Source organism: Macrobrachium rosenbergii, chromosome 50 (genome assembly GCF_040412425.1).
Source record: "Macrobrachium rosenbergii isolate ZJJX-2024 chromosome 50, ASM4041242v1, whole genome shotgun sequence".
In the NCBI taxonomy this organism is placed as follows: domain Eukaryota; kingdom Metazoa; phylum Arthropoda; class Malacostraca; order Decapoda; family Palaemonidae; genus Macrobrachium; species Macrobrachium rosenbergii.
The window spans coordinates 32,379,579-32,403,836 of NC_089790.1; the positions used below are offsets into that span (position 1 = coordinate 32,379,579).

The window sequence follows — 24,258 nt, forward strand, 5'->3', positions numbered from 1 at the left end:
GGACACCTTTGTACCTCCCCCGCCATACCACACTTCCTTCCCCCAAAGTAATCATTAATTCACGGTATAAGCTATACCCCGACGGGGATCAGTAAGCCCCGAGAGAGAGAGAGAGAGAGAGAGAGAGAGAGAGAGAGAGAGAGAACGGGGAGGGGCCGAGCCGCCCCTCCCCAAGGGCCACCTGGAGTCCTTGACGTACAGCGCCAACCCAACCCCCTATCCAACGCTGCTCTTTACACCATCCCAGCTGGACTGCCGATAAGGTTAGGGAGGGAAGGGAGACTGACCCACTTCCGGCATCGACATTTTCATATCCGGGGCCAAGGTAAATACTTCCGGATGGCAGCATAGCTATTCTGTCATCTCTACATGAACGTGAAAAAGACATGTGTTTCCATTTCTATTTTTCTTTTTACTTGATAGACTTTCAATTTTTATAATGTACAAACTATATTCAAATAATAAATCTGACAAAATTCAATATGCTGACAAACTGGCAGCTGTTCTTTCAATTCCCATTAGTTAAATGACAAGTGAAACTAACGAGAAAAAATGTAACCAATCGCAATAATGGGTAAAAAGAAACCAATTAAAGGAAAATAAAACAAAACCTAATCCGGAATTAATTATCCTTACATAGGCAACTGTCAGCCTGAGCACAACGGCTACCCATAAGCATACGCACCAACAAACAAAAACCATATTATGCGCGTTTCTATCATAGGCCATTTGATTCAAGTTTTATGTTTATATATGTTTCCCGTAGAAGATATGCTGTCATTTTAGCGTACAACATTATGGTTTTAAGTAAACAAATTCAGAGAGAGAGAGAGAGAGAGAGAGAGAGAGAGAGAGAGAGAGAGAGAGAGAGAGAGAGATTCAGGCAGGTAACTTCAGTATTACTTACTACCTCGAAATTTGATGGAATAGCAAAGCTTCACTTGCAAATTCTCATTTGCAGGACGCAATTTTAGTTTAAAAATCGTAATTATGATGAAAACCGCATCCTTTCAAATCGAAAAGTTAATCTGAAACTGTAGACATCAAATAGACACAATATCAAAATAAAGCAGCTTAAATGAGCTCCAGTAATATCATCACTATCTGAAAGTCATAGACAAACACACACACACACAAACACAGTTCAAATATCTCGACAGGAGACGTTCTACCTATCCATTCATTCAAATTTCTCTCTCCCCTATACATGAGGAAATTGCCTTCAACAATGCCGAACCAGAAATGCTACGCAACAGCTTCGTTTTCCTGAATTAACATACCAGCTAACAATAACTCTTCATTCAATGCAAAAGCCTAAGAACGTAAAATGACCCTGACATTCATACCAAGGTAAACCGGCAGATATTGGAAAACTATCGGGGAATCGTATTGATTGTTCAAGACAACATTATTACATTATTTATTTCGTATTATTATTATTATATTATTAAAACAGTTTAAACAGACCACTGCTATCATAGGGCTGACCATCTCCGGGATACTGTAAAATTCAAAATTATGATATACGTCACATTTCGTGGGAGAAAAACTGCTAAACGTTGAGAATCCTTATGACTTCAGTAGCAATGAAACAGGGCTGCGAATTTTCAGCCCAGGATCGTCAACTTGTTTCCTGCAACGGAGTAACATAAAAACTGTTTTATGCTAAAAAAAACTTTAAATTTTCTGGAAAGACTCTTATCTCTATTTCATGACAATTAGCGAAACCTTTGGACCCTGGAAGCTTGACATCTGGATCGATAACCGTGAATACTTATTGGACTCAGATGTACCAGCCTAGCATAGACAACTTATTAGGATAACTCCCCAGCTGACTGAAGAGAGCTTTAGTAATCTGGAATGGAATGGAATATAGAATTTAAGACAAAGGCCAAGCACTGGGACCTATGAGGTCATTCAGCGCTGGAAAGGAAACAGAGTAGGTAGGTTTGAAAGGTTTAACAGAAGTAAAACCTCGCAGTTGCACTGTGAGATAATTGTTAGGAGAGGGCGGATAGTAAGACGGAAGAAAGATAATGTGAATGGAGGTACAGTAAAAGCAATGAAAGGGGTTGCAGCTGGGGGCCAAAGGGACGCTGCAAGAACCTTTAGTAATGCCTACTTTGCACCCCGTGAGGTGCACTGACGGCACTAACCCCCCTACGGATTTCGGTACTCTGGATATTTGAATTTTAGTGACAGACTCACTCTTCATAACTGTAACGGTACTACAAAAATAGTACCAATAAAGAAACAAAGAATCACCAGGACTACCTAGGGAACCATATGGTCCTGTGCAGCAAGTGCTCAGTGAAAAAAAAAAAAAACTAAATTTTTCACAAAACTGATAAATAAAAGACAAAATGTAAACAGATCTTTAAATTCCCTAACAAAATCAACATGTACAACTCCTGTCCGGTAATATTCGAACTACATTGAGACGAAACTGTTCACCAAAAGTTTTGTATAATAATTACTAGTGCCTGGATTTGCGCTATGGAGCAATGCAACAACAAATATGAATAACATTATTTTACCATTCTAAAAGAATTCCTAATATGATTATCAGTGTTAGGAACAATCGTTTGTCGATTGTTCCCTTAGTGGATTGTTGCCTCCTTTGTTTTTGTTTGTTTTTAATTACTGGCGAGTTGACGTCTGATGGATGGCGTCAGGCTTCGCCAGTCAGGTTCGTAGCAGCAACGAGTCAGGTTGAGGGTAGCAGCAAGCCAGTTGGAGTAGCACCAGCAGGTATCCGTACCTGAGAGGCAGGTCCCGGCAGCAGACGCGTGGAGGACTTGTGCTTGAGGACTAGATGGTTGCCGTGTCGGCTCTGTCTTCGTTGTCCTGCAGTCTTCCAGTGTTACAGCTTCGTCTGCAGCTCTGTCATGGGCGCCTGGAGTTGGAGGACTTGTGCTTGAGGGCTAGATGGTTGCCGTGTCGGCTCTGTCTTTGTTGTCCTGCAGTCTTCCTATGTTGCAGCATCGTCTGTGGATTTATGCTACTTGTTTATTTATTGTTTCATTATTATTATGCTGCCCGTGTATTTATTATGCTGCTTGTGTATTGTTTCATTATTATTTTGCTGCCTGATTATTGCCCAAGTGTTGTTTGTTAATTTATTTTCAGTTTGTTTACTGGGCTTTATCTTACTGAATCATTTATTTGTGCTGTTTAGTTTCTGAACCTGACTCAACTGTACATTATGTAAATAACTTAACTTTGTAAATAAATTAATTTTAAGGAAACTTTTTCGTTTTGTTCTACTCCTCCCTCCTTTGTTTGTCACCTCTCGTCAGTCATTACAGCCCAATTGCTTGTTTATTTTAAAGAACCTGTCGATCTCGAAAAGCGAGATCATAATAATCAGGAAATATGTTTTCCTTAAATTCTCACATTCATCTCTCATATTACAGTTATATTTGCATTTACAGTACCTTCCATGAAGTATTTTTATTTTACAATACTGCCAGAGACTATGCTATACATTTTCTGAAACTATTCTCTATTCTTTCAACAGTACACTCATCAACCACCCTCGCACCAAATGAATCCATCAAATTACTTGATTTTATTTAATACTTTATCGTTCTTAGTCATTCCAGCGTAATACATAATCTGAGTAAAGGCACTTTCTTTTCATTACGTACAAACAAAAGCACAGCAATTATCAGAATTTTTTTCTTACTTTTCTCTTCGTACCAAATCGCTGCCTCAGAAATATTAATAATAATAATAATAATAATAATAATAATAATAATAATAATTTAAGTCTACGCAAGAATGATCTTTTTGTCACTTGCAATAATATACGCGTTATACATTTTATTCTACAAAAAAGGAGAACCAGCCGAACGAAAGATACCGATTGTCATAAAGATATAGAAAAAACATAAGTGTGATATAGATCGCTAGAATACTCTAGCAACGACAAAATCTATTAATCAATAAAATATACATCGATTCTTAAACCTAACGAGCAGGAAATAACTTCAGCTCAAGAGTAGAGTATATCATCACTTTATAATTTGGTTCCAAGTTGATATTTTCCCAAAAAAGAATAAATACCCTTCGCTCTTTGAAAAGTTTGGAAATATTCTGCAGCATATTTTGAAAAGTTGAACTGATTCACTTAGATTAATCACAATGTGGGGATGTAATCTACACGAGTTGCAGAACTTCTGAAGTCTTCACTGTCTACTTGAGCGAGAACTGCAGGACAGAATGGATCCAAGGGTCCGGAGAGCAAACCCGCTTGCTACTGTTGTGAGCACCTGGCGCGTTTAGCCTTTAGGATTGCTTTAAATCACCGACAACCCAAGTGGGGTCACAAATTTCAATTAAGAGCCAAAGTGGATGGTTTATCGGAAACTTTTTTTTTTTTTTTTTAGTAAGGTAAGGGTGAAATCACTATTTGTTCCAGCTACTATAATTACATACGGCTTCCAAAATTTTGAAGATTTTACGATTCTTACCAGAGAAAAATCTGTTTCTTTATGGCCGCCTTTATTTTGACACAAGAACGGATTTCTTCCGCACTAGTATAGAAACGTTCAGCAAATATTCTATTGTAATGCTTCTTGTTTTAACTAAAACATAAGTAGCTTAGCATTTACTAGAATAAAATACTGAATTTGGGCCAAAGGCCTAGCGCTGGGACCTATGAGGTCATTAAGCGCTGAAGCGAAAATGACAGCAGAAAGGTTACCAAGGTGTAACAGGAGGAAAACCTCGCATTTGCACTACGAATCAACTTTTAGGAGAGGGGTGGAATGTAAGATGGAAAAGGAGAATATGAACGAAGGTACAGTAAAAGGAATGAAAGGGGTTGCAGCTAGGGGGGCGAATGAACGCTGCAAAGAACCTCAAGTAATGCTTACAGTGCACAGCATGAGGTGCACTGACGGCACTAACCCCCAACACACATCGGGACTTACCACATATTGCTTCTTTAAGCGGCTATTACACGGGCGAATTTTCATGAGCAAAATGCAGTTCATCCATCATATTCCATCACAAAACTATTACACGGTCTCGAGCACACGCAGCCATTTCACAAAGCAAACTCTGCGTTGCCATGACAACGGTAGCACCATGTGATCAGCTGTTCAGTCCCCATATCGAGAAGCAGCAGCTGGAAAATTAAAACTACCCGGCTTAGAAAGTCATATTGTTGGCATCAAGACTCGTTAGGCAACCATGGAAATGTCTAACCTCTACACCAATGACCAGAATATGACCATGGCAATGGCTTTAGTAGTAATCGCCATGGCTAAAGAAGAAGAGAAAAGAAGTACAGGCGGAAGAAGACGGAGGAGGAGGAGGTTACGGACTCAACCCTGGTTACAGAGACGTGCGGAGGGCAGCCAGTTCAATAATCTTGTGCAAGAACTGGCTTTAGAGGATCAAGCTAGGTACAGAAATTGGATGCGACTGGAAAGAAAACAGTTTTTAGAGGTTTAAGAGCTTATTACTCCATCCATAATTAAACAAGACACGAACATGAGGACTGCAGTACCTCCACAAGACCGACTAGCAATTACCCTACGACATTTAGCTACACGTTAGTACCGTAACTATAATTTTGAGGGTGAGACGGCAGTTTTAACTGCAAAATTTGAGTACCTATAAAGCAAATTTTAAAAACTGCAAACTGCATGGCAGAGCTGAGCGCCGAAGGCGCGAGACTATCAGCTAGGGATAACGGGTCTGGAGTGAGCATTAGCTCCCCCAGTGGTGTCCAGATTTGCCATGAAGTATAATCAAGTTATTGCAGTCAATGTTAAATTTTTATTACAGTTCAAAGCTGTTAAGAAAATTAAGATATATGCTATAGAGGCCTAGGCTAGTGATGGTTGAGGTATGACTGGATATTATACTGTTGGGAAAATTTGCACTGACCTGAAGTGTTCAGCATATATATATATATATATATATATATATATATATATATATATATATATATATATATATATATATATATATTTTGTTAGGTCACTAAAGTATAATTTAAATAAAGTGAACTTAGATATCTCATAAACAGCTAATTTGCAGTGGAAAATACCATAGAAGAAAAGTGTCTTAGAATTGTCTGAAATATAATAAAAACAGTTTCCATGATGAAATTGAAATCTGCTATCAACTATAATAATACATTACACCTATACAAGTCAGTGGGTATTACTATAGGAGTGGGTACATCTCATAAACAGCTAATTTGCAGTGGAAATGCCACAGAAGAAAAGTGTCTTAGAGTTGTCTGAAATATAAGAAAAAAAAAAAAAAGTTCCTAGCTGTGGTGCAGATACTCAATATTGTCCAAATACGTATTCTATATGTACTTACTTATTTCAGGCTGGCCTAGCCTAGGTTTTAGGGTTTAATATAATGTCTCCAGATCAAAATTATTTTATTTGCTTGTTTTTATACATATTTGTTATTTGCATAACAGAGCTTTGATAATGTTCTAGCTCAGTTTAAGATCAAGGCTACACTAAGTTTGATTTAAAATAAAAACCAATGGTGTTGTTATCACTGAACACAGCTGAATGCGTTACTAATTTATTTTCCTTCTCTCCAATCAGGAGAATCCCAACAGTCCCTGAGCTACCAGTTTCGGGTCAGCTAGCCTCTCATCTTATCTATAATACCAAATGTATGCTCTGCCATCTATCAAGCCCTTCAACCGAACTTCATGAGCGTCCCTACCACACAAGAAGCATGGAGGAATGTGGCTGCAGAATTCTACAGACAGTGGAATTATCCATCATGTATTGGAGCACTTGATGGAAAAAGAATATTGGTTGCTAAGCCAAATAACAGTGGATCTGAGTATTTTGATTATAAGGGACATTGCAGTGTAATCTTACTTGCATTGGTAGATGCACATTATAAATTTTTGTATGTAGATGTTGGGACTAATGGGAGGGCCAGTGACGGGGTAGCTTGGGAAAAGTGCACCCTAATACAGGCTATAGAAAATAAACAACTGGGAATTCCCCCTCCTGTCTGTATTCCATATTCAGAGAGAGTAACACCCTATGCCATAGTAGCAGTAGATGCTTTTCCTTTGAAACCATGGTTGATGAAGCCATTTAAAGGAAATGATTTACCGATGGAGAAGCTCATTCACAACTATCGACTTTCTAGAGCCAGGAGAGTATCCGAAAATGCCTTCAGGATATTGGTTAGTCGCTTCCAGATATTTAGACAGCCAATAAGAACATCCCTGAACATGTTAGGCTAATTACATTAGCAGCCCTTGTGTTACACCAATTATTTGTTTAAAGAATCTAGACACAATGAAACAGCACCAGAGTTAATCGACAGAGAGGATGTAAATAATAGTAGAATAATTGCAGGGCAATGGCGTAATGGCACTGGTGTTGGCTGGGAAAACTTAAATGCTCTAGGCCGAAGGCCTACGCAGGAAGCTATAAATGTACGCAACACATTTTGTGAATACTTCAGTAAATGAAGGCAAGGTAGCATTTCAGGATGCTATGGCCTTCAGACACTGGCTCTTCTTTTTTTTTTTTTTGTGGTGGTGATACTTAATAATTAAGCGCTACAAATATATCTGACTAGGATAAATAAAATTTTACCATTGTGTACATCCAGGACTTTTGTATTTTTATAACCCTGAATGCAATAAAAAGTGCTCTGCATAAATTTTATAGGATAAATAAAATTTGTGCCAATGTTTTTTTTCTATTTAAAATTATAATGCCAAAATGTGAAAAAAATAAAATTATGGCCCTGGTACAGATTCTTTTCTTTTGTGTGTCATATCTATACCACCATGAAAGAAATCATACAGGAAAAAAAAAATGCCACCATACAGCAGTTTATGGCCAATGATTAACTGCCTTCCTCCTCTTTCAACTTTAGGAATGCAGCAAATTTAGGCATAAGTTTCGGATGTTTATGGCGAGGAAATTCAGAGATCACCGTACTACTTTTACAAAAACCCCTACTGCGTACGGGATGTCTTCTTTCTTTTGTGCTTGTGCTGTGGTTTTTTAAATAGATAATGCTGCCTCGGTTGCACTGGGTGCATGTTCTGGTGTCATATTCCTTTTACGTTTTGAAGTAGGAGTTCGACCACACGTTTCATTATTCCGTGATGATGATGATGATGATGATGATGATCGACTTGTTCCTGGCCCCGTGTGAAGATGAAATCAACTGTGACAAATTATTTCAAACTGAAAAAAGTCGGTTTACATTAATAAATATATACCAATCTATATTTCTTCTCAACTGGATATATATATATATATATATATATATATATATATATATATATATATATATATATATATACTCGTATTATGTATATATATGCATGTATATCTATATGTATATATGTATATGTGCATATGTTTGTATATATATATATGTATACATATGGCTATGTATATGTTTGTGTATATATATATAAATATATATATATATATATATATATATATATATATATATATATATATATATATATATATATATATATATACACATATTTAACCTAAATGCATTTTCTCCTTAAAATGGATTACTAAAGAAAATGTACTCATATTCCCCAGTAGCATTTCCATGATAATGCACGGCTAAAAAAACCAGTGTATGATTCTCTGAGCGCAAAATGTGCTATTAACGCAAATGCATATATATGGTTGTCCTTAGGCTTATCTATAAATGAACCATGCACTGAAGGAAAGTATATCTGCAGCTATTACCCAACCCATTCCACTGAGGTTTGGCTACTCTAAGAAAATAACGAGACAGGGTGTTCTTACAAATATGAATTACTCATACGTTTCCTTTCCATTTTCTTTCGATGTGTTTCAAATATATTACCTATTTGGCAACCTCCTTAAAACGATCTCTCTCTCTCTCATGAATATACCATTTAACAACTGCTCAGACACGATAAATTAGTTTCTTCTTCAGGCAACTGAACTACCGTTTTCTTCTCCATTATCCGACATCATTACTGAGCCTCTCTTTCTCAGGAAGCTGTTTTAATTTCTCACCTACTTACTACAAACTGAAGGAAACGCAATCCAGGCATTACCTACAAAGTTTTTACGTGTAAATTTTCTTTGTTTCCCTTTCTGTTCCTTCAAGACATCCATCCCTCCCAGACACTATTCCTTGTACCTCAACAAGAGGTCTCGCGCCTATTCTCCATCTCCTTCAACCTCGCTGAATGCCCGTGATTAATAGCGAACAGCCTCAGACATGGACACAGGTGTTGTGGTTAAATCTGGTGACTGTAACCATAGAGTTAATCAATAAGACAGGTCATTTCCGTTCGGAAAGCGTGAGAGAGGGGAAAGTGTAGACAAGAGACAGGGAAGACGGGGAATAGGATAGACTAAACATAACGTAATTTTCAAAAGTATACTCAAAAACGAATAAAATCAAGGAAAATATATACATAAAATGGGAAAAAGCACTTGAAAGCTTTTTTAAAAACGGGGAAACTTCAACAGTATTTACCTGAACAAACAGAGATCACGCAAGATCCAGACTTTTACAAAACTAAACGTAAACTCAATGAATCAGATAATCACTGAATACAAGATTTGCACATTTGAAAAAGCTAATGAAGATGAAGGCTTTCAGGTTCATCTTACACTTTGGTCGGTCAGCATTAACAATACTACCAGGGATTCTACATTTTTACAATATGAGCGGAAGACTTCTGGTGCTAGGAATGGTGACCACACATTACCTACCCAAAATATAGTCTAAGAGTTGCTGGTGCCCAGAGGCCAAGTCCTCTTCCATAGACCTGTCGCTACCAATTTATTCACACCAACTGCGTTCAGTTTATAACCACGCCTGTGAGCATATAAATTACATGATTTTGAGACGTTAGCTTTATAGAGGTTAAAAATGCTAAAATGTATATCTTAAATTTTAAGATATACATTTTAGCATTTTTTAAACTTCAAACTTTCAAAGTAGAGCACCGTTTTTAATAAATCCTATGTACTATCTGTATCTTCATAAATATAAATTTGAAACTAGCAATGATAAAGAACAACAAAATCGGTGAGAGTAGTAGTAGTATATCTTAGTTTAACCAGACCACTGAGCTGATTAACAGCTCTCCGAAGGATTAGATTTATTTTTACGTGGCTAAGAATCAATTGGTTACCTAGCAACGGGACCTACAGCTTATTGTGGAATCAAACCACATTATAGCGAGAAATGAATTTCTATCACCAGAAACAAATTCCTCTTGTTCTTCACTGGCCGGTCGGAGATTCGAACTCGCGACCAACAGAGTGGAAGCTGAGAACGGAACCCGCTCACCCAGCGAGGAACTAAAAGAGAGTGAAATGAGGTTTGTATAGACCAGATCGGAGCTGGCTAGACAAAACCCAAATGACTGTAAATCTATTATGTAAAATTTATGCGAAGCTGTTATATTTTCTCTCTCTCCCCAACTTTGGTGCGGCCCACAACAGTCGTCTACTAAATAGGTAAATAACTGATAGATCAACTAGGATACACTGGATTTTTAGGGAATGTGCCCATTTGTCCCTCATTGCCAAGTTAGAGAATCGAACCCAGTCATCCAGCTGTGAGCTACCACCAAGCTACACAACCGGATGAGAGAAATCCAACAGTACATTTGTTATAAGTTTTCTCATAAGTAAAGTTCCTCGTTCGTGGCCAGTCTTGTGTTTACCTGTTTAGACCCACTGTCAGAAGCTGGTCGAAGTTTCTAAAAATGTTTTTTTCTTACTGTCCTCTCTCTCTTTCTCTCCACTCATTTCCCGGGAATTAAAACAACACTGTGTGGCTGTATTATAAAAAAAAAACCCAACACTTTGTTTTTCAAAGAATTTCATAACGTAATGTCAATAGTAAGATTACAGAAATTTACAGTATTCCATGCATACTCCTTGTTTTGGAAGCGCACTTCGTATGGTATAAACATGACGATTTACACCTATACCATATACCACTTACAAGAAAACAAACTGAAGCACACGACTTCTTTATACTAATAATTATTTTAGTAATAAGCTACAATCTACATAACTTCTTTTTCATTGTAAAGCAATCATATACTTTTGGTATGAAAACTGTATAAACTGCGTATAGGTCTCTTGGATGATTACCACTGTAGAGAGGAACTTGGAAGACAGGAACGTTCGGAACTCTGTGCACGGGTCTTGTCTCAAAGAAGGGGAGGTTGCTAAAATTATTTAAATTCTAAATTAAAGTGGAAGGGAAGTTCATTCTATCCCTTACCTTCGTTGATTAAATTTATAATTTTTCCTCAGAAAGTGTGTTAACCCGTAAACAGACAACGAAAAAGGGGGAGGGCGCGAGTGTATGTACTCGTATGTTTGTTACTCTGCGAGAGACGTGAGGTCTACAGAGTATACAGTGATCAGTTACATCATGCTACGGGATACACTTCGAGACCATATTAACCATAGCTGCTGAAAATGATGCTATTCGTTTAATAGCTCCTGTTTTAGTTTGAGTTTATGCTTGTTATAAAATAAACAAGTTAAAAATGCGCCGAAGTCTCTTCGGCGCAATCGAGTTTTCTGTACAGCATATAATCAAGGCCACCGAAAATAGATCTATCTTTCGGTGATTTCGGTATAATGCAGTATGATCCGCGGCCCATTAAACTTTTACCACGGACCGGTGGTGGCCTATCCTATATCGTTGCCAGAAGCAGATTATGGCTAACTTTAACCTTAAATCAAATAAAAACTACTGAGACTAGAGGGCTCCAATTTGGTATGCTTCATGACTGGAGGGTGGATGATCAACATACCAATTTGCGGACGGACAGCCAAATAGCCATCTCAAGTCTTCTTTTACAGAAAACTAAAAGCATTGCAATGCGTAGGTTTAATCTGAAAATGATGCTGGCCTTGACTTCGACTATTTTATGACATACATGATCATTTCAAACAACTTCTCTAAAGAAAAAGTTTTACACTTGCAATCGCTAACATCCACATCCAGAAGAAAAGATCTGATTACAAACTGTGAACCCAAAAATGGATAAATGAAAAGCGACATAGCTATTCTTTACTAACAAATATTTATTTATAATATTCTATACCTGAATATGAAAAATTATTTTTCTACTGTCCAGAGCTTCATCTGCCATGAATAGACTTGAATCGAATGAAGAGTTTATCTTCTCTGCAGAAAGCAATGTTCATTCCATAACACACAAATCTTTTTTCACTCCATTTAATCTAGCCTCTGTAAGAGCACAGTCAAGATGTAGGTAAAAATGATTAGTTTATGGAGGTTGTGAGGAAGGTATCTAGCGAGTTGCTACTACATGTCAAGTAAGACTGGGCAAAAGAAATGAATGGCAGACGGCAATTAGGATCTAACTGGAAAAAAGTAAAAATACAAAAAACTAACGAATTAAAGAAGCGAGATGGGTGGTGCTGGAGGCGACGACAAAGTTTTATTCCTTAAAGAGCTAACTTCAGAAGGCTACATTTGGGTTCAGGAGATTAACTGTGATTGGAGGCAGTTCTTAATATAAAAGCTACAACAATAATTCAAATACACATGATGGGCAGAACCAAAGAACTCCAAATGGTTCTAAAAACGAGTTGACATGGCGAGACAAGTCATGAGGATATACCAGTAAAGGATAGAATAATATTTATACAAAATATAAGGAACAAGATGAGAGATTATTTTAATATATTATTAAAAAGACCCATTCACCAGCTGAAGAGATCTGGCCAGTTAAAAGAAAATTTTATACTGAAAAGGAAGCAATGACATTTGATAAGGTTTATCTCGCAACCAAACACATTGTACAAACCCGGAAAAAATGCCGGTTGCCCTAATGAAATAATTTTATTACATTTGGAGTTCAACTATACTGTACGCGCTGGGACTGGAAAAATGGGCTAACCGAATTGTCGTGTCCAAAAAAAACCTAAAAAATGCGCCAAAGTTTCTTCGGCGTAATCGAGTTTTCTGTACAGCGTACAATGCTGAATGAAACTCTCACCCAGGGCCTATGAAACTTTCAGCCATGAGCCTGTGGTGGCCTGCATTGTTGGCACCTATAACGGTGCCAGACGCATGATCACGGCTGAGTTTAATCTTAAATAAAAAAAACCTACTGAGGCTAGAGGACTGCAATTTGATATGTTTGATGACTGGAGGGTGGATGATCAACATACCAGTTTGCAAGCCTCTAGCTTCAGTAGTTTTAAGATCTGAGGGCGGACAGAAAAAGTTCAAGGGCGGACAGACAAACAACCATCTCAATATATATATATATATATATATATATATATATATATATATATATATATATATATATATATATATATATATATATATATATATATATATATTTTACAGAAAACTAAAAATGATGAACTGACAACAACTTAAAGTTTGCTACCAACTCTTTTGAAGATATAATTTAAAATATTTCAAAGAAAGAACTAGCAGTTGATATTTTGCTAAGGAATGAACAAACTAGTTGCAATAAAACGGAGAGTATAATAATCAAATATTCATAATGAAGTATTAATGCAACAAGAAATCATATGAAAATACTAGTGTCTGTTTTGTAGATTTTGAAAAGAAAGTGAGGGTGCTTCAAATAAAGCATCATGAGAAAATTATTTTTAGAATTTTTGTGGGATATTTCGAATTCGTATAAAGGCAATCTTTGAGTTGTGGATGAATGAAAATCATGTGATCCACTTCAAGGCGTGAAGACAAAAGGCATAACTGAAGTGGAGCCCACAAATTAATGTGCGACACTCATGATAAGAGTAAGACGGTACATTTTCACAATGGAAGGAATACTGGTACAGGAATTAAAGGGGTGGACTGCTGAAGAAAGGTATGGGAGAGTCAACTTAAGGCAGATGGGGCTGAAAACAATGAGGACGGAAGTAGGAGGAAAATGGTGGGATAATCTGAGAAACAAAACTGGTACCGGGCAGATGACTGTAGAGACGATGAATTTATCTAGGCCCCATGCATCCCATTCCTTTGGAATGCATAATGGTTATGCTCAATGAAGAAAAATTTGACTTAAATGTTTATTTCTTCAATAAACGTACAATAAAGTACCGCTGCAGAGAGAGAGAGAGAGAGAGAGAGAGAGAGAGAGAGAGAGAGAGAGAGAGAGAGAGAGAGAGAGAGATCCTTATTCGTAATTTAATATCACACATGTGTAAATAAACGATACACAAGCACCAACCGGCTACTAAATAATTAGCCAAAACAACTGCATTTTCAAAAATAATACAATTGCTTATTGTGCGGCTACAAACAGAGCATTCGTGTTCAGCCTGCATTAAAACAATAAACCTGTTCACTGTCCTGCAGATGACATTAAGATAAATTATAATTACTACTGAAACATTCCCTTCAACTGGCAATCTTTTTCTCTCTAACCTGTCAATACCTCTGAAACGGAATTCCCAACCCCACAACACTAAAAAAAAATATATATAAATTCTTTTTATCAACACGTAATTTCCTTTAAACAATAACGTCTCGCTTTTTCAAGTAATTGGGTTTTCCTACTGTTCATGGTTAAATATAAAATTGCATTTCCTGCACCAGAGACGCCTGTATTAAACAAATATAAGGTGCACTTACAAAAAGAGCTTAGCAGATAACCATGCCGCACCATTTCATTACTATAGCCTGAGATCCTGATACCTTACTTCAGATGTTCGAAGGAAACGCAGCAGCAGTTACTACTGCTCTTGCTCAAGGGTCATACTGTAAAGTAAAGTAAGTATAGCTTAGTTTTACCAGACCACTAAGCTGATTAACAGCTCTCCTAGGGCTGGCCCGAAGGATTACACTTATTTTACGTGGCTAAGAACCAATTGGTTACTTAGCAACGGGACCTACAGCTTATTGTGGAATCCGAACCACATTATAGCGAGAAATGAATTTCTATCACCAGAAATAAATTCCTCTAACTCTTCATCAGCCGGCGGCGGGAATCGAACTCGGTCCATCGAATGACGGTCTGAAGCTCAACCAACTCGGCCAACAAAGGGCTAGGTCATACTGTAATACTATTCAAGACTTCACTGGTGAGCACCAAACAGAGTAACAACGTTTAGGGCCGTTTCACACCGGATGTGATGCTAAGTGCGCCACGATAACGTAGACACGCTGCGGCACGTGGCTTTTAATTGCTGGCATTGTTTTAAACGAGGCCGTTCACACCGGGTGCGAAGCTATGCCACCGATGTCTGCGATGTAGCTTTCATAGCTTCCAAGATTGCCGGGCGGGCGATTTATGTGGATGTAGATCGCCCAGCGCATGTGCACTTGGGTCTTGCACCAGATGTTCCCTCCTCATGGCTTAAATGTAAATATATTGTAAGTGTTATTTTAACTTAGGGGTATAAAGTATACCTCATCAAATTTACTCGAAGTAAAATTTTATTTCCAGTAGTGCATGGTCAAGTTTTATTATTATTATTACTATTATTATTATTATTAAACAGGAGCACTTTCAAGTGGGAGAAGCAAATGTCCAAAGAATATAAATGATTTCATAGATTAAATATGTATTTTAACTTTAAATATAGCAGTAAAGATGAACATATTAACAATGAATGAATTGTTCGCAGGCGTTCATAGCTTTCGGTGTGAACACACGCATAGCGATTATAGCTAGCATGGCTCTGTAGCCATGGGAACGGCTGACTTCTGGGTGTCCCTTTTTGAGACACCGAGCCCGCCCATCGACACACGCAGGGGACCAACTTTGGCCAATAGGACTACAATAATGGAACCCATTACAAACGAAGAGACCGAGTGGATGAAGCATCGTACAAAGCTAAATTCGGCCCCAGGCCCAGGTGGTATTCGCCCTGCTGATCTTAGGAGCGCTGAAACCCCACTCGTTACCTGTTTCTATAACTTCACTCTGGCGAACTGAACTGCAACAGCCGACTGGGCGAGCGGCCGTACAAGTCTTATACCAAAAGTCGACACTCCCCGTGGGCCCGGGGACTATAGGCCAATCACAGTCACCTCCATAGTAACTAGAGGCCTACACAAGATTTTAGCTCAGCACGTGGCGGAACGTTTTCCCTCTTCCATGTGTCAGAAAGGGTTCAAGGCGGAGGAGGGAATCAGCGCAAATTTATTGTTATTGAAAGAATGCAAAGGCTAAGTCGAACACTCTGTACTTAGCATACATTGATTTCAAGAAAGCCTTCGATTCAGTTGGCCATCCACAACTGATTGAAGCCTTGGACAACGTAGGATTCGACAGCGACTCCCTCCAGTATATTTCTAGCTTCTACTCCAAGATATCGACTGAAATCCTCGACCTCAGGGCGAATGTTCGGAGGGGAGTGATGCAGGGCGACCCACTTCCCACACTGCTCTTCAACACTGTCCTGGACCAAGCACTTGGGAGGCTCCCCCAGGGTGTAGGGGTGCACCTTCGTGGGGAGTTGATCAAATACCTCGCCTTCACCGACGACATCGTTCTAGCAGCTGCAACAAGAGTGGGACTTCAGGCTGTGATTGATGCACTCATAAAGGGTGCTGAAGAAGTAGGTCTAACAACAGGAATTAGTAAATGTGCAACGATGGGTATCGTCGGCGATAGAGCAAGAAAGACGTGGTATATCAACGACCGAAGTCTTAAATATAATAACCAAACTATTCAGTGCTGAAGCCCGACTACCTCTACAAATACCTAGGGATTGAAGTCGGGGCCTAACTGAACACCAACGGGAAGAAGGCCGTCAGAGAAATTAGGAACGAGCTAGGTCATCTACAGAAGGCGCCCTTCAAGCCACAGCAGAAGTTCTGAGCCATTAAGAATGTGGCGATACCCTGACTGCGGCATCTTGTCCTGCATGGCGAACTTCATAAGTACCATCTTAAACAGCTGGACTTGGAGGTCACGAAATTTGTAAGGAAGGCACTGCATTTACCGGGAGATACATCGTTACCATCTTTCTACACAGATGTCAAAGACGGAGGTTCGGGGTTATATAATTTCACCAGCTCGTAGCAGGAATAGCAGGTGAACATCTAAGTAGATCAGCGTCTGTGGATGAACCTGCTAACTGGAGTAACCAATTGTATATAACAGTCGACGGACGGGGACTGTAAGAAGCCTCGCACGGCCCGAAACCAAAATGGCTTGATTCAGGGACTAGACTGATGCGGGGCGGATCGTACATCAACACAGTGAAGATGAGGCTTGGCATCCTTACCACTCCGGCGCGTTCAGCGAGGAGACGTGAGACAAGCGCCCAATGCGATCTGGGATGCCCGTTCCCTGGCACTCTCCACCATATTCTTCAAGTGTGCCCAGCTGTTCAACCTTGGAGGATAAAGCGCCATGACAGCATAAAAGAGATGGTAAGGAACAAGGTGGAGGACCACAGCTTTAATACCATCAGTGAACCCAGGATTCAAACTCCCGAGGGTCTATGTAAGCCGGATCTCCTGGTATGGAATGAGGAAGGGTTGGCGGTTTTGGATATCCAGGTGACTGCCGACTCCAGCGTCAACTCCATCGATGTCTTCCACCAGGAGAAGATAAATAAGTATAATAAGCCAGCCATCAGAAACTATGCAGCAACCCAGACCGGTAAAGACCCGACGATCGAAGCATTCACGTTGAACTGGAGAGGGATCATGTCACGCGTAACCTCCCAGCTGTGCCGAAGGCTGGGTTTCAGCGCAGACGACGTGCAACTTATCAGTGTGAGAATACTGAACACTGGCTTCTCGATCTACAGTAACTATATGTGCATGTAGGGGGGCGACGACGTGACCTAGGGCGTCTGGTGAGGGAGGACCAGCGACGTTCCCGACTGGCTGTAACCAACCGTTTCTACAAGCCACGTCGGTGGAGATACTCGTACTGCAACACCGTGCGGAAACAACTGGATTGTAGTGTCAACTTGCTGCATCGGTAGCCCAAAGGGCGAAAGAGGCTGTAACAGGAGTTGAAGCGTAGGTTAACAACTAGAATGGGTTAAGGCATGGACCCCTGGCAGTCAAAAAATAAATAAATAAATAAAGAAGTGCGCTTTGCATCGCATCCGGTGTGAAACAGCTTTTAGCCACTCTCCTCCCCCGACTCATCCCTATACTCCAATTCGTCAGCTGGCAGCCCATCGCCATGGCACAATCACCAGCTGAATAACCCCCTAATTGTTTGCGGTATAGAGGCTGTTACTTCGCAGTGCAGTGATTACAGAGTAAGTAATGCCCTGATCCCTAAGAATCTATAAATACTATCTACAAGGTATTTAGGATGAAATGATACTTGAACCTTGTTTTGGGATATCATTGGAAATGACGTAATTTCAAGTCAGTTCCTTAATTTTTACAGATTAGGTTTGTTTCTTTGCCCTGGGGTTATTACTATTGTTTCTTACTTTTAACAAAAGGCTATTCAAGCCTTCAGGAAGTTGTAGGCTTTCGATAAGACGAACTTAGGCTGGTCGATTCTACCATAATTATACTGCAATCAGAATCCTTGACGGAAATTAATTCAATGTGTTCTTTATTGGATACTCCACGTAATTTTATTGTAAATTCGATTTAATAGCGGTGACTTCTCACCACGATTTTCAGTGGCTATCATTTATTTTGGATCATTTGATTCTTCGTTGCAGTTTACGCTAAATTTAACTCTATTTTCGGAAACGTCCCCTGATAATTTTATGTTAAGGTCATTTTTACCCTAAAAAATTCGTTGCACATACTGTATCCAACTTCTGCTACGTTTTCAAAACCCGTAAATTAATAAATGCACAAATTACCTGTAATAAAAAATCTGTATCCTTGTCAAGTCTGTCACTGGGAGTCAGAATTATGGAGTAAAATTCAACGAATTATTATTAGTACATAAGAACATTTCCAGCAAATTATCCAGGTTACATTGGGCTCCAAGACCGGCCGAATTCAGATAATGCTGTATGATATCTAGCACCCCTCTCTTGTACCATGTGATGCTTGAGTTCGAGTGTCTTCCACGAGGAAAACAGCAATAAATAAGGAGAGTTGTTGCCAAACCCAGATGTAACTACGGTGAAAACCCATAATAATTTGTCTGAGAAAAGCACTTAACCGTTTCCGCTGCTACTCTCTCAAGACTGAAAAAATCCATATACCCCCCTCCCTCCCTCTCTCTCTCTCTCTCTCTCTCTCTCTCTCTCTCCTCTCACTGCTGGTTGGCTGCAGTTGCAGAATCTCTTTCCTAATACAGAGCTAAGCCGAACCGCATCAACCTACCTCTCCAGAAAGGCAAACGCTAATGGCCTCTTGTAATCCTTACTTTGACAATAGGAGTCATCTTTTCCTTCCAATTACACAAACGTTTTCTGTTCCTGTTCTAAAATTCAAAGTTCGCCGCTAATATCTGTTGTTAATAAAAAAAAAATAGTTGCAATATAAATTCTACGATTATTTCAGCTTTTTAGTTCACTTCTTCGCCGAATATTTCATTTTTGTAATATCAAGGTTTTGAAATTAATAGATTTTAGTATCCCTTTTATATTAATAATACGAGATTTCAGCATTTCCTTGAAATTCTACAGAGAAAAACATGATTTTTCAAGTGTGTTCCCCAAAATCTGACCTGAGTGAAGAGGAGGGATTGGATGCTGACAAAACATTAACCTAATATAAAGAATATATGCCGATAAAGTAATAATAAAATTTACACTGGTTGCAAGCGAAATTGCTCTGGAGAAAAGTGAGTTGTCAGGCACTTGCAAGATATTCAAGTATTAATACGAAGTCTAGTACTAAGGGCAATGCTGTTAATTTTGTGGTAGCAGTTTAGAGGATGGGGCGACTTTGACACTGACATGGTAGCTAGTGCTGAAAAAATACAGCTTTGGGGAACTGGAACCAAAATTAATTATAAATTATCTATTCATGAGGTTTTATAACAAGCAGTATGACGCGATTAATGAAATCGCCGATGTAAAGATGAACTACGCTTGTTATAAAAGCAGCCCACCTAATACTAACATGTGATCCTGAAATTCGTAAGGCTTTCATGAAATTAACAAAAGAATGTCAAGACAGAGTGCATCCAACTTGCACAACAGATATCAGGTGCTGCGCTGCTTCTGCTTCAGCGAATTGATAATCCGAAAAGGTATCAAAGTCCAGACATGATGGCAGTCTTGTAAATGGAACACAATAGAATTAGGCCATAGGCCAAGAGCTGGGACCTATGAGGTCATTCAGCGCTGAAACAGGAGTTAACAGTAAAAAGGTTTGAAACATGTAACAGGAGGAAAACCTCGCAAATACACTATGAATCAACTGTTAGGAGAGAGTGGAAATTAAGATGGAAGAAATAAAATATGAACGGAGGTACACTAAAAGGAATGAAAGGGGATGCAGCTAGGGGTTGAAGGGACCCTGTCAATAACCTTAAGTAATGCCTACAGTCACTCACAGCACTAGCCCTCTACGGGGGGCTGCTGTAAATGAGCTAGTATTCATGAAACGAAAGAAATGTCCTTCAACTTTAGAAATGTTAATCATCTGTACGAGATAAAAGACACACATTAATGATCACACTAAACCCGAGGAGTTTTAAAGCTTTGAATGTGGATATCAGAAGCTGCAATTAATGATAAAAGAAAAGTTGCCTAAGTCTCGAAATGCAGCTTTATGAATATTAAATCAGCTGTTGATAAAGCATTGCGATTAAAATCTATAAATAAGGTTTACTGTACCGGTATTACTCGTATAACTGAAATGATGCATCTCATGCATAACACTTTTCACACCAGAGAGAGACTAAAGCTGGGCGAGGAATTTAACTTCTCGTTCCCAATAGCTACTCCCCATCTTTCATTTGTCAAGAAAATTCCATTAGAAACTTTTGAATATGGCGCTGAATTTTCATATACTAAATTCGCCGAACGCCTTTAATTACTGCTTATAAACCGCCAAAGAAAAGTATCGCTATTTCCATTCGAGAAATTGCTAAAATCCTGGAAATGTTTGACATGGTAGCGATAAGTCCGTACTTGAGGAACTTAAGCCTTCTGATGGATGGCCCAGACTATTAATGCAATCATATGCAACGAGCTACAGCAAACACATCAATTTCTAACAATAGTTTTGTCCAAATTCATCAGCTGGGGATATCTTAAACCTAGTTCTAAGTGATTAGTAAGTACCAGTGCGTCTGATACCAGTCTGGGAAGAGATGTACAATTTTTCCCAGTGCTTAAGATTACAACATAAGATAACATGTGCACGTAGAAATACCTAACAGTTGAGTAAGAACACATAAGAATACATCGTACTGAATTCTGATGGTTTAACTAGTGGCTAGAAAGGAAGTACTCTTTGAATGTTTAGTTAACTTGAATCAACAGATAGCTTTCTCCGATTATTTAGAAACAAAACTGAAAAACTTGTGTATTATTGGGGAAACACCAAATCAGGCTAGCGCTAAATCTGACAAGTCAAACTGTCAAGAGCTAATAGCATAAACAATGTTATTGGAATTAAGAAAAAACAACAAACTTCATAACTGATCTAATGCTAATATCCGAATTTGTCTGGAAAATTCCTTGTGCCTAATTGATATATCGAAAGTTATAAATATCAATATTTCTTATGTCTGAGAAAGTACCTATTATTTAACCAAATTTAAAAGGTGCAACTGATTATGAAAACTCAAGTTTATACAGACTTCACTCAAAATTATCATTCATGTCCAAATTGTTAAATGTTTGATTCTTGAACACCTCTAGAGTTATTCACCTGGGAAGGTTAAACTTTTGTCAGGTAATCAGTCAGCCTACAAGCAATTACATTCTACAGAAACATTCTCAACTCAATTGTAAGTTATCTATTGAAAATGTTGCACAAGGCAAATTTGGAGGTCCTAGTTTCGAGTAATCTTACTGTGGCTTCTAATACAGTTATTCAAGCCCTACTATATGATTTACGATCCACTAGGACTGTTCTGAGGATACTTGCATGACACAAATTACTGGCGATTCTATTCACCTAATGAAACATATGATGAAAATAAAATTGGGGTAAGTCCAATTTACAATGCATTCACATTAAAGGTTCATTACAATAGACTCACATTACAGGTTCATCAAATACACTTACATGATGTTAAATCTACTTGAGGGTGACGCTCAATTTTACTCCTCCATTTACAACATTCAGGGTACAAATGAAAATTTGAATACTATACTGACAGAAGGATGGCATGTGGACAGAAGGACGACATGTGGGTGTCTGAAACTGAGTGACAAGTTGATCAAATTTGTTTAAGGGGAAAAAAAGTTGGAGCACTGGTGACATTCAAGATACTACAGTCGACGCGGGAAAAGTTCGGGCATTTTTCCTCTGCGCGACTGTAAACAGCTATGTTTGCAGCGCGGTCGTAAACAGCCATTTTCGCGGCAAAGGAAAGACTGGTAACTGAATTTCGGGTCACCTGATATAGGCGCATGCTCTTTTCCCATCTCAAAGTAAAAAAAAAAATTTACAAATGAAAAGGTTCCCTTTGTTGGACACTATAAGGATGATTTGGGACGTTTTACCTTTTTCCTTCCTCTCTATGACGAACGAAAAAGGAACCATTGGCCCATTTCCCCGCTGCTCACTCAATTGTGTGGGAACTGGGAAGAAGGAAGGTCCGCCAGGGTTCCCAGTTTGGTGGTTTTCCCACTAGATTTGGCTGGTTTTTTCTTGGTTTAGCGGGAAATTTTGCATTTGGTGGGTTTGGTGGGAAATTTGGCTGGTTTGTGAACATGTGCTCCAAAGAATACTATTATCAGTAAAAAGCAAAAAATAAACCTGCTAACAACTATGCTAATGCAGTTTTATTCTACAAGTATACTAAAACACCAGGGGCCATATTTATCATAGGTCTTATGAAATCTCATAAATATTCCCTTATAAGTCACTCAATCACTCATAGTTAAGAGGAATTTCTAAGAGTGTTTTATCAACGCTCTGAGAGAATCTCATAGCTATGAAAAAGAGTATGTTTATAAGAAACTTTTAAGGAAGATCCTGCCTAACAATAGCGGAAAATATGTTGCTACAGTCCATGAATATACGATTTAAGCCATTATTTTAATAAAAAAATTATACCAAAAAATCCAATATATTTATTACTTATGATATTAACCTTGTGATCTATATATTATTGTTGAAATCAAAATTATTTATTTTCCGGGTGTTTTGTTTTCTTTTAATTTTTGCGGACTGTCGGACTCTTCAAACAACACAAACCAAGCCTATCGTCACCATCCATCCTTAGAAATGGATTCAATACCGACTGCTATCGATTCTGCAGTGCCAGTCGGTATTCCAAAACCCCGGAGGCAGAGGAAGGCAAGACGCTTGTCTTCGTCTACTGCAGTTGATAGTTGAAAACGGGTATATAATAGAAGGGAAAAAATTCAGCTCGGAAGTGACAGTGAAGATGAGATAAGACACAAGGGAAGATGTCACAAAAACTGAATGCTTCATTTCCGAGTCTGCCCCCCCCGGACCAAGTGTGATGTAGTAAAGAAATGGTGGGCACTCAAAGCACAGGGAAGGGAAGAGCTGTGCAACCACAGAAAATCTGTGGCAGCAACAGGTAAGAAGCCCTTCTGTTATTCATTATCAGCCATACAACTAATAACTGAAATTCCTAGGCTAGTTAAGTTATGTGAGACTAGGCATGATAGAAAAATTGATGTTGGTCTAGACATTGCTTTCACAGCAAGGTTAGGTTAGATAAAATTGGATGGCCATGACTCTACATTACAGCTGTGCTGTTCAAAGTAAACCTTGACCAATGGTTTTACATCATAAATGTAACAATACAAGACCTAACCAAACTTACATACCTTGGTAATTCTCGAGGTAATTTTCTATTTTAGAATTGCATAATAAGGAAGCTTTTAACAAAGAAAAGTTGTTTATCTTGGCCCAAAATGTAAGAATGTCAAGGTTGAACTCATAAATAAAAGGGGGAGGCTGGGAGGGCGTAGCCCCCAGCTAGTAAAACCAATTTAGTGACAGGTTAGGTAGGTGTTTAAGGTTAGGCTAGTGTCCATAATAACCTAAAACACTTCTCTAACTTGTCAGTGAATTGGTTATTTCCTAGCTGAGGGGCTGTGCCTCGCCCCCGAGGCCCCTCTTTTTTTTTATTTTTTTATTTAAGCCTTCCCTCTTGAGATTCTTACATGTTAGGCCAAGATAAGCAACTTTTCT

The 24,258-nt window shown here is 38.7% G+C and overlaps 1 protein-coding gene across 1 annotated transcript in view; it reads left to right on the forward strand.

Annotated features, from left to right (window-relative positions):
- The window catches only part of LOC136832850 (uncharacterized), a 28,729-nt gene that overhangs the window by 2,966 nt on the left and 1,505 nt on the right, over positions 1-24,258 (forward strand). The window contains exon 2 of the mRNA XM_067094511.1: positions 16,210-16,648. Within this exon, the coding sequence (XP_066950612.1) occupies positions 16,210-16,648 (439 nt within the window). The remainder of the gene's footprint in view (positions 1-16,209; positions 16,649-24,258) is intronic.